The following is a 12,493-nucleotide window of genomic DNA, read 5'->3' as shown; positions in this document are numbered from 1 at the left end:
AACTACCAAGCTGTCTTTCCATGTAGTTTCTGTTGCTCTACATCCTCACCCTCTCTTGTGTTGTGTTTTAGATTTTGTTATAGTAATATGTATGTAGAGGTGCAGTCTTAATTTTCAATAGTCTAATGATATATGATAATTAGTATTTTTATATTATTTTTATAACCATATATACAACTTTTAGGGTAAAGTATCTATTTAGAAATGTGTCCATTTTGTAGTTTAGCTGTTAATTTCCTTATTATAAGTTTATTCTAATGCTTTAAAATTTTTTCCATAAAGTGTATTTTGATCATAGTCTTTCCTCCTCCCAGCTTCTTCCCAAACCTTTCCATTTCCTACCTCCCAGCTTCATTTTTTTATCTGTCTCTCAAAATAAATAAACCCAAATTTTAAAAAGCCAAAAATAACACTACAAAACAAATAAGAAAAAAGCACACCATACCCGACGGCCTCTTTGTGTTGGTCTACCCCTCCTGGTCCTGGGCTCCGCCCTGGAGTGTGTTTGGTATGCATCTTCTCGGTCACTCCAGGAAGTAGCGTCTTGGTTAAGGGTGGGATATTGTGCTCACTTTTCCTTCTCTGTGTTGGGATCATAGCTGGCTTAAACTTGTGCTGATCGTGAATATGGATACACATTCTCTTACAGGCTCTGTGACTCATAATTGCATTAGCATGTCATTTCTAAAAAATGCTGTCTCCTTGGAGTCACCTACAACCTCTGCCTGTTACCCTATTTCCACCTTCTGTCTGCAAAGCTCCCTGAACCGTGAGGGCGGAGGTGGTTGATAAAGACATCCTATTTAGGGCTGACTGCTCCAAAGTCTCACTCTCTGCCATTGTCCTGTAGTGAGTTTCTGTGTTAATTACCATCTACTTCATAAAGAAACTTCTCTAGTGATGGCTCGTTGTTGCATTAATATATGGATATAGCACTATGTCATTAATAGTTGTTTCATTGCTATGTTCCTTTAACAGAACAATACCATGACCTATCCAGTCTCTTCTTGGTCACATTAGTAAGGTCAGATGTAGGTTCCATCTCATGGAATGAGGCTTACATCCAATTTTTAAAAATTGTTGTTTATTCCCATAACACTATTGTACTAGTATATTTTATAAGCAGGTTACTGTTGTAGGTTACAGGGTTTGTAGCTGGGTGATATTGATAACTTTTCCCCTCCGGTAGCATTCAGAATATGTTCCAGCACCAAGAATGCTAGTCAATAGGGGTGAAGCATCTAGTTAGGCACCAGCTCAGTTTTTCTGTGTTTGGTGACCCAGTTAACATCTTCAGCAATATGACGTTAGTGAACAGTAAAGCCTTAGGATACACCACCACAGAAGATATGCAAAGGACAAATAAATATGAGGTGTTCACTGCCTTCAATCATAAGGAAAGGAAAATGAACATTATTATGAAGAACTACTGAATGTCTGGAATGTTATGGCAATGACAAATGTTGGCAAGAGAAAAACTGGGGCCAGCACAGTGGCTCAGTAGGAGAAAGCATTTGCTGTGTAGGAAAAAGGAATGGCCATGCCAGGCTGATGACCTGCATTTATCTCCACATTCCACAGTGCAAAGGAAAAACTCGTGAGAATTGTCCTCTGACTTCCACATATCTGCCGTGGGTAACAAGCAAATGCCTGTACTCAAACACATATGTCATACAAATATCTTACACAAACAGTAACAATAAATAGAAATTTAAAGTGGAGGAATTGGAGTCTTCACAATGGGAATATAAGGCGGTATGGTACAGCCACCATAGAGAATAATTGAATAGTTTTAACCTACCAGTTCTGATAGGTAATACTTAGAAACATGCCAACATCTCTCAACTACTGAGTCACCAGTTACATACAGTGTAGCGGTTCTTCACACTATTGATAAAGAAAGCAAGGTACTAATGAACTTAGCTATGTGAGTGGATGTGGGCGACATGATGCTAAATGGGAAAGCACAAATACTTCTTACGATTCTATTAACTTGTATAAGAAGCATCATTATAAACTTGGAAAGCAGATCACTGGCTACCTGCAACTAGTTATGAGCATGAAAGTTTCCTGCAAACTGTTGAGCATTATGGTGTCCTAGAACTGGATTGTGGTGGTACTTGCCCAGGTATTTGAATTTCCTAATGTTCATTTGAATTGTACCTTTGAGATGTATAAGTTTTATGATATGTGATACTTTATTAACATTGTCATAAAAATCATTATATATTTCTAAAATATCCTTTTTTCTTAAACAGGTAATTATTTGCAAGAAATTTTCAGAGAAGCTGGAACAGTTTCCACTGCTAACCTCTTGGTATCAGAGGATTCAGGAGGTGCCAAAAGTCAAGACAGCAGCCTCTAAATGTGGGATCTACTTTCTGTACTTACCAGAACTGCTGAACTCTGCAAATAGACAGCCTGTGAATTCTAATGAAGTAGCAGCTGTAGATGAGCAAAGTGATCCTTTATTTATAGGAGGACCAAGACCGACTATGACCAAGTTGATGGTATTTAGCTTGTTTTATTACAGTTTTCTTTTTTTAAAAAAAAATATCCCTTTGAGCATACTTTCCCAACTAATAATCACTTTCTGGCATCATTGATTATGCATTTTATTTATAGCTCTTCAGATCTTTATTTACCAAATAATGTTTCTGCTAGTATTGTTTTCAAGTCAAAATACATAGTTTAAAGTAGTACTTTTTAAAAAATTAATTAATTAATTAATTAATTAATTAATATTCATGGTGTGAGCCAAAAGGAACATCCTATCTGGTCATTTTGACCTAAAGAGACTCCAGCTCTCAAATTCATGGCCTTTTCTTTAATCTTGTATATACATGCATACACACACACACACAAAAAACAAAACCCCACTGAATACATTTAATGTTGCTTGTATGTGGATGTGTGTTTAGGGATGTCCACTTGTGATTGGATAACCTGTCAGGGGACTTTTTCCTGGGGAGATTGATTCTCTCTCAGCATCCAAAACTACCTATAGTCTTTCCTCTAGTGATAGGGCCTTGTGGTATTTCCCCTATCTGTGGTTGGCTTGTGGATTGATTGTCATTTCGCGGGTTTTGTTTAGATTTTGTTTCTGGTCCTTCTTCAGTGCTCCCTGAACCTTGGGCGTTGCGTTGTAGTTGTATCAGCCAGGATTGGATTTCTGCAATAGTCTTCATCTGCTACAGAAAGAAACTTTCTTTGATTAAGAGTGAGGCTCCCCTTACGTGTGGGTTTAAGGTTAAGTAAGAATTCACATGAGCAGTAAGGTTCTCCTGGATCACTCATGTCCTCACCAGACTCAGGTAGTTTACTATGTCTACAGTGCTACGCATGAGTTCCTTACCTTTGAGCAGGCCCTAAGTCTAATTAGGTAGGTGTTGGCTAACCACAAGCTAAATACACCACTGTTGCATTTGTGGATATTTTTCTTGTAGGTCATTTTTGTGGTTCGCACCTTTACAGCTGAGTAGAGAACTCTTGATTCCTTTTCTCCCTCGGTAGTTTCCGTGGCACCTACATAGATTTTATTAAAGCTAGTTCTCAGAGAGGAGACTTCCAGGTCAGTTCTCACTAAATTCTCCAAATCCTGTGTCTGAAGTGTGTGATGTCCTCAACAATCTGCTCATGCCTGTAAGTTCTGGGAGGTAGCCAAGAGCAGCGCTTCTGGAGAGACTGATGATTTAAAGTTAAATAGAAAAATAAATACCTCAATTTACTTTCCAAAGTGTGTAAACTTGAAGAAGAGACATTTTGATGTAGTATCTCAATATGTGTATTTTTTAAAGACTCTAAATTGGGAATGAGATTGGATGTGAGTAATAACAAAGTCAGCGTAAAGGCCATAGACATGAGATAAGTGATTTCGGGCAGACCTGTTGTTTACTGTTCTAGAAACAAATGAGTACTTGATTTCTAGATCTGTAGTCACATCTGTATCCCTAGTAAAACAATTGTTCTTTCTTTTGGGACCCAAATTCAGTTAGCTTTCATAATGGAAAGCTATCTCATGAGTAACTGTTATAGTTAAAGGTGAATTGTCAGCAGTCTTTATTGGATTTTACTTGCCTTGATATATTTTGCTTTCTCTTGAGAATGATGGACGTTCTTAGTGTTCCCACTCTGGCCTTACTTGTGGGCTCAGGTGATCCTCCTGCCTCAGACTTTGTAGTGCTATTTGTAGATGTACACACCATCCCTGGCTATAAATTTTCCTTCAAATAGGTTTCCTGTAGATAATAACACCTGAACAATGGACATTTATGGTGTGGGATGTGAACTCCCATTTTGTGATTAGAGGAGTGTATAAATCCATGATGGCCATGCCACTGACTATAGATGGAATAAATGTAAGCTTTTAGTAGGTTTGTTGTTGGTTAGTTGTTTGGTTGGAGATGGATGTCATGTAACTTAGGCTGGTCTACAACCCCTGATCCTCTTGCTTTCACTGCCCAGGTGCTGGACTAAGGCAGCATTTCACTGTGCCTGGCTTTAGATGAACAAATTCTGACATAGGAAAGAACCTGACAGACAAATTTAATGAAGTAGAAAACAATTCTTTTAAGTTTTTAGATTCCATAGAGATACTACCATCAGATAAGCTGGTAGGGTGATGTTCTGACATGTGAGTTCTGTTGGCAGTTTTTAGGTACAGTAAATGTGGCTTTCAGTTTAAATAGTTGGTTTTCATGTATAAAGATAAGCATTAATGGGCAATGAAGGGTCAGAGTTTTTAATAGTCTATGGATATATTTTGATAAAGTTTTGTTTTCAAGTGACTTTTTTCTATTACACCACTTAGTTTATGCATATAGTATTTTGCCTACATGTCTATGTGAGCACCACATGATTGCCTGGTACCAGAGGAGACCAGAGGACATTGAATTCCCTGGAACTAGTGATGGTTATGAACAACTATGTGGGTGCTAAGAACCAAACCCAGCTCCTCTACAAGAGTAACAAATGCTCTTAACTCCTGAGCCATCTCTCCAGCCCCTGCTTTGTATATTTATTGGCTTACTATTTTTAAATGTTCTCAGCATTACTTTTTATTACCACAATTAAAAAATAATAATAATGCACTGATTTTAAAATGACATTTTATATTTTATGTAACATTTTTTTTTTTTTATGTAACTAAATATCTTGGTGCACATGTTATTACTTTTATTTGCCCTTGTCAGTGTAGAAAATAGAAATGTGGCCTTTGAAAACAGGGCTTTATTCACTAACCTGGAGCCTCCTTCCTCCTCTAGGAAAAAGGCATTGAAGCGACATTCTCCCCACACCCTTGTCCTGCTTGGACCCTGGACTGGAGCAGCCTTCCTGTTGCCGTCAGCCCGAAGGAAGGTGAGCTTTGCTGTGCTTATTGGTGGAAGATCTGTGTCCAGTCTGGATATTCCCTTCAGAGCCATCTTCCCATACTTGAAAAGTCTCTTTGGCTGTATTGGTATTTTAGTAACATAGCTAGCATCTAGTGAGTATTCATTTTAAGTTTAGAATTTCATATCACTCAGACTTGTTGCTTTCCGTGTTGTCCTACACTGGCTTCATTCAATTCCTCTCCTTTGTTGCCATATCTTAAAACAAATGTTGTTTTATTTTTTAGAGTATACAAATGACATCATAAATAACTACAATTCCATTTATCAAGCGTAATAAAAACTAAGAAAATTTCTTCACCATCTAGTAATTTATAATTCTTTCCTCAACCATCCAAAGTCTTATTTTAAAGCATTTGCCCTTTACTGCTTGGTGTTTCTTTGAACTACTACATCTTATCCCCCTAAGTTACATTTGCTTGGTTTGAAGTAACCCTTTTCGTCGGCATATTTCCATTTCCTGATCTCATGAGTCAGTGTTGGATACTTTTTTCTAGTAGTTGATCTTCATGGGGTTCTAATTCTGACATTCATTTGTTCTGGTGAGTACACTCCGAAGTACTTACTTTCCTGTGGAGTTTATAATGTTACAGTGTGAACCCAGTCTGGCGACACCTTAATCTGTGGTTCTTGACAGTCTGGGGTTAAGGGTAATCTCACAGAGTTTCTCTTTCTTCACTAGAGCATCTCCAAGAGTAGAACTTACGACCATTGTCCGTAGCTTCTCAGCTGGCAGGTCTGTCTCTCTGTTCTTTGTGGCTGAGATCTTCTTCTTCTGTTGTTGTTTGGACTTTCGCGTGGTCCTTTCACAGGACCACAGCTTTTGAAGGGTTTTGCTTTTGCTTAGCTGTGGTTGTCCCAGCTCTGCAGACAGTCAAGGACGAGCTTCTCCATCCCGTTCCTCCAGTGTGGGCCTCTAATAAGCAGATATATCCTCAGGGCAGCCTTGGTGCCAATTCAAGGTTATTATACCAATCTTCAATCCTTTATCCTTTTATAAGACTTTATGGATTTTCCTTTCTTTCAGAAACTCTGTTAAACATGTAAAGGGAACTTGATTTTTAAATGCCATTTAAAGTGCTTTTTTTAGGTGGAAATTTTTTTAGCATAGATCAAAGATATATTTCTTCAATTATTTTCTGGTTCTTTAGTTTTACTTTTGCTGCAAAAAAAATAAGTTATAAAAATATTTGATTAGTTCTCTGAGAATTCCATTCAAGGAGTTTTGATCATATTCAACCCCATCCTCCAAGTTTTCCCAAATCACTTACCCCCATGGCCTGCTCATTCAACATTGCATTTTGTTTTAAACCCATCAAAACCAATTTGTACTTCCCAAATATTCTTGGTTGTTTGGCCTTCTCCTGGAATGTTGCCTACTTACCAGGAGCCGCACAATTAGAGAAAATGGACTCTTCCTCTCTCAACAGCTAAAGTAGTTCCATGGCTGGGATGGGCCTTCATGCCCAGCTCCTCGCTCCATTCTGGGATTTGGTCTTTCTTGGGTTTGCACAAGTATGTTTCCTGTCACAACTGCTGTGAGTTCATATGTGTAGCTACCCCATTATACACGTGCAAGGAGTCACAGTTTCCTCGCAATCATTGCTGCCTCTGGCTCTTGCCTTCTTTCCACCCCATCAGCCATGTGTGAGTCTTGAGAGGAGGAGCTGAGATATTTGTGTTCCATGGGACTGGGCACATTCTCTTATTCTCTGCATCTTGGCCAGGTATGGATCACTAGCGAGAAGAAATGGATGTAGTTTTATAAAGGTCAAATGAGAATACTTGAACAGGAAGGTTAAACTGGGTAGAGAAGGGGAAATGCAGAGGTACAGAGAATAAGAGAATGCTGGGTGCTCAGCCCCATGGAACACAGGTGCACCAGATGCTCACAAATCAGAAGAGGACATCAGATCCCTTGCACAGTTGTGAGCTGCTATATGTGTGCTGGGATTTGAATCTAAATAAAATAAAAATAAAATAAATAAATAAAATAAATCTTAAAAAATAAATTAAAACAAAGGCCAGAACCAGGAATGTGTTACTCCTTTTGGGGTTGTTGGCCAGTGAGAGCTCAGACCCAAAACATGACAGCCATTGCCAGTGCTCTTGGTTACCGTCCAGAACTTGACAGTAAGACCCTGTTGCTGAGACACTGCATACTTGAGTCACAGAACATGGAGACATGGAGCTACTGCTGTCCTAGAGGCCTCTCTCCTACTTGCACCCCTCTTATTGGGTCACCTGGTTTTTATAAATAGTGTGAAAAATAAGAAGACTGCCAGGCAGTGGTGACGCACGCCTTTAACCCCAGCACTTGGGAGGCAGAGGCAGGCGGATTTTTGAGTTCGAGGCCAGTCTGGTCTACAAAGTGAGTTCCAGGACAGCCAGGGCTACACAGAGAGACCCTGTCTCAAGAAAAAATAAATAAATAAATAAGAAGACTGCACAGCAGATCACTGGATTACTCACAAACCAGTCATTGACTAGTGCTTACAAAGTTTTTACTCTTGGATCAACAGAATTGTCTAGCATCTTAGATTTGATGTTTTCTACTTCATTGATTGAATTACATAAACAAGTTGATGGCGACTGTAAGAACCACTCTATTTTATCCTTTACTAATAAAGGCTGTGTTCATCCTTAGAGGCAGTTCGCAGTCTCTCCCATCTACACTCTCTACCCTAACCTGTTTTTCTCCTTATATCTTGCACTATCTATCACCTTTTGGTTTTACTTTTAAATCTATATTAATTATCTCTATATCCTCAATTTTACTTTTCAACCAGTATAAATACAATAATTCTCATTATTTCTTGCCTATTCAAATATACTTATCCTTTAAGAATCAATTCATATGCTACTTCATTTATTAAGCAATGTTTCATGGAATCGCCTTCCTGGATTGAAAACCTAGAGTAGCAACCACTTGCATAGGTAGCCTGTGGCCAGATGGTCAACTCCCTATATTTTTGATGCCTCAGACGCATCTGTAAAGGGATGATAATGAAATTGTCTTTTAGGATTATTTCTGCATTCAGTGAATTAATATGTAAAGCACCCAATACAATGCCTAAGTAAATTGTAAAATGCTAAATGTTAGCTAGTATAGTAGTTGGAGTTAATCACTCCCCAACGTTTTTAAATTTATTATTAGATTTGTATGTGGGATGTTTGTGTTTCAGTATGCGAACCATGGTGTGTGAGTGGACATACATGGTGTGTTAGTGGACATACATGGTGTGTGACTGGACGGACATACATGGTATGTTAAAGGGCAGGTGTCTTCTTAAGTTGCTTCTCTTCTTCTACCTTCTTGAGCAAACGGTTGAACTCAGATTTTCATACCATTTCATACCATCTTGAGAGTCCTACCATTGGTACTGTGTGTGTGTGTGTGTGTGTGTGTGTGTGTGTGTGTGTATACAGGTAAAGGTTGTCTTCCTCAATTGTTCTCCACAATTGCATTTTCTGCTATAGGATTTTTCACTGAACCTGGAGCTCATCCACTTGGCTAGGATGGCTGGCCAGGGATCTTCAAGGATCTCTGTTTTCAGTTTGTTCAGTGCTGGAGATGCAGATGTGGGCCAACACACCTGACTTTTACATAGGTGCTAGAAATCTGAATTCACCTCCCCATGTTTGCTTGGCAAGTACTTTGCCAGCTGAGCTATTCCCCAAAACACTATCCCCAGTGCTGTCTTATACTTTAACTTTGGTTTTTGTATCATGCTTCTTGTCCATTATAATTACTCACATGCATACTTGTTCTTCTCAAACACACTATGAGTGTTTGAGACTAGAAGTCCTTTGGATAAGCATGCAGCAATTTTATTAAACTGAATACATTTAAACTATGGTTCTTTTTCTGTTTACCCCAATTCTCCCCTAAACATAGGAGAATAATTGAAATTATTTAGTTTAAAGAAAAGAGAGCTAAAGATTTGATGTGTTTTTTTAAACCCTGGAATAGATTTTGACTCATTTTGCTTTATACCTAAATATGTAATTAGTCCCAGGAATATTCTGATACACAGCCATACTGCAGTTACCAAAATAGGACACTTAACTCAGCATATAATATTATCTAACCTATTGTCTTCTGGAAGTGGCATATTTAAATTTTATGTCTCTTTATTCTAATAATAATTTGTAGGTTGTTTTCTATAACAATGTGTTTTCTGAGTAACTGTAGCTTCCCCACCCCCACCCCCCGCCTGTCTGGATTTAGATTTCTCTGCTGTTTTCTCAGACTAATCAGCTCCCAATGTTATCATTACATTTGTTCATTTGCTCAGTCCTATAATATAAAAACAAACTTTAGAATTACTTTAACCACATTTATATGAAACTTTTGCCTAACTTAACATCCATATAGTTTATAGTTTATACGAACTTAGGCTGTATCATCAGAATTCTCATGAAGATAATTGTGATCTTTACAAGATAAATTATGTTTTAAAAGGTTTTTTAAATCATGTCTACTGCTAGCAAATGACTTGGTGAAGATTTCAATAGTCAACCAACAACCTCATAGTACAGCAGAATGTTCAAGCAATGGCATACTCTATTATGATAGAGTAATACTATTTTATGATAAACTGGAATAAGGATTGTTTGAGCCTGAGAACTGAAGCCCAGAGTCATCTACTGTTCTTTCCTTATGAATTTTTATCATTTGAGTTCAAACATGGGGATGGATAAGGCTTTTTTCTTAAACCCTAGAACAAAGATTTCCTATACCACCTGTTCCATAAATTCCTTGCCTTTGTAGCTTTCTCTAGTCTCCAGTAGTTCTTAGATGGATCAGTCTTCTCCTACAAATAGCTACTAACTTCAGGAAATTTTATCAGTCATTGGAGAGAAGAGACTCAAAAGTATTACTTGAGAGATGATAAAGGTGACAACCCGTTTCATCCCATCCCTTCCCTCCTACTTCTGGTCTTCTGTCTCCTGCCCTCCTGCTGAATATGCTAGGCAAGTATTCTTGCCTCAAGCCATATCCAGCTCTTCCTAGCAAGATATTTGAAATCCATGTTTATATATTTTAATTATAGGAGACTGAAATTTTTAATTTGAAAGCTTATTATGATGATGACCACTTAATAAATAAATACTCAGTTTTTCCATACTTATTTTCTGTAGAGTAGTGTGGGTATATAGAAGGAATTAACATGTGATATAAACTAGTTAAAACAGGACTCAATATAAAAGCATGGCTCTTAACCGAGCTGCTGTGTTCTGCCTCTGTAGACCAACCAGGCCGTTCACTACCAGAGCCTCATGTGTACCAACCAGCGCTCTGCCACAGAGCAGCACTCCTAGCCCCATGCTGTTTCTTTCATATAACACAAGGAATTTGGTTAATCAAGGACAAAATGTAGGCAGTGCCTTAGGAGGAGATAGAGCCGAAGTGAGGATAGAGGCCTAGAAGGACTCTTTCCCTGTGTAGATGAGGGTCTATTATATGGAAATACACTCATATATTATTCCAGACACTTGGACATATTCTAAATACTTTGACTATTCCTGTCAGAAAGTCGGAAGTTCCAAAAGTTTCCAAGCACGCAGGTCAGTAGTGCCCTTCCTCAGAGACTGCCAATCATAAAACCTTCTTCCAGGCCCTTTAGGTAGAGTGCACTGGTATTTTTTAGTGGTAACCCTTGCTTCTCACTCTAGGACATCCACCTCCATTATTTGGAAGGTTGTTAGAACAGATTGCTGCTTCAGTAGGTTCCCTGTGCAGACCGTAGGGAAAGTGCTTACACTGACTTTCTGAAATGTATATAGCTGCTGCTACTTTTGTTGCTTGGGGACCTCATTGTGTGTAATGATAACCTAGCAGAAGTTGTCACAAAAAATGACTACTTCAGTCATAGACAGCGTCAAAACTTTGTAAAAACTCTCTTGCAATTTAATTCTTTTTCCGTTTTGATCATGGGGTAAGCCTATGCACACCTTAGCACATGCCAACTATGGAAATTTACTGGAGGACAGTTCCACTAGAATATACCGGACAGAAGTCTCCTAATAACATAATGAAAACAACTATGTCTTTCAACAACCTTCTTTCTGAGATACTAGTATAATTTTTCTACTTTGCCACACCAAATTAGCATGTATATGTGTGTGTGTATATATACATATGTATGTATATGTATGTATATATACATATATAGATATATAGTTCCTTTTAAGATGATTGTCAGTGTCAGAAGGTTAAAAAAATTCTCCTTGACATTTTTGTTTATAATGTAATACCATTAAATTATAATGCTGTTATATCTCAAACTTTTTGGTATTTAAAAAACTAAAAACACACCAAGAAAATGAAATCAAAATTGTTTTCTTTTTTGTTTTTACTGGGAAGAATTTCCCTGGCATAAATGGATTTTCATTTTTTTTAAGTTATATTTAACTGTGAAAATTTAAAAAAAAAATCTGGGCAGATTTAATTCAGAACTCTCCAAATGTGCTACTGTTTTCTCTGTTGTTCAGAGTAAAGTTCTCTATAAACACTTAACTTTGTCTTATTATGTGAAGTTAAGTGCCCCTAAAATTGTAATAAGCACAAAACTATCATGAAATCATTTAGAAGATCAGATTGTAATGAAGAGGATTTTTTATTTGTCTACCTGTATCCTTGACTCAGTCAGAGAACACTGATAAACATTGCTAATAGGCATATAAAATATTGTAGTCACCCTGGAAAATGCTTTGATAGTTTCTATTTTTAATTAATTAATTAATTTTATTTTTGAAACTTTGTATAATGTATTTTGATATTCTTTTCACTCTACAGTTCATCCCCGATCCTCCTGACTTCCTTATGCATGTAACTGCATAAGGAAACTCTGTGCTTTTTCTTTTTCAAAAAGAAAAGGGAAAAAACAAAACAAATCAAACAAAATCAATAAGAAAAAATGCCACGCCTAACTAGCAAAATCCAAAGCTCCATTTGACCCCTCCTCCTGGTCAGAGGACCTCCTCTAGAGTCTGGTTGGTCTATTCAGTGCCACTCCTGGAGAACACTGTCTTTTCTTCTCTCAGCATGTGTCAGTTGTACATAGCTTCTTGGTAAGGAATGGGGCGTTGTGCTCATT

General features: G+C 37.7%; 1 protein-coding gene across 4 annotated transcripts in view; it reads left to right on the top strand.

Annotated features, from left to right (window-relative positions):
* The window catches only part of Gstcd (glutathione S-transferase C-terminal domain containing), an 84,056-nt gene that overhangs the window by 17,923 nt on the left and 53,640 nt on the right, over positions 1-12,493 (top strand). For all 4 annotated transcript variants that reach the window (XM_031375563.1, XM_031375565.1, XM_031375562.1 and 1 more), the window contains exons 4-5: positions 2,259-2,510; positions 5,265-5,358. In XM_031375563.1, the coding sequence (XP_031231423.1) occupies positions 2,259-2,510; positions 5,265-5,358 (346 nt within the window). The remainder of the gene's footprint in view (positions 1-2,258; positions 2,511-5,264; positions 5,359-12,493) is intronic.

The sequence above is a fragment of the Mastomys coucha genome, unplaced genomic scaffold (assembly GCF_008632895.1).
Source record: "Mastomys coucha isolate ucsf_1 unplaced genomic scaffold, UCSF_Mcou_1 pScaffold16, whole genome shotgun sequence".
In the NCBI taxonomy this organism is placed as follows: domain Eukaryota; kingdom Metazoa; phylum Chordata; class Mammalia; order Rodentia; family Muridae; genus Mastomys; species Mastomys coucha.
This window is presented reverse-complemented; position numbering and strand designations above follow the sequence as displayed.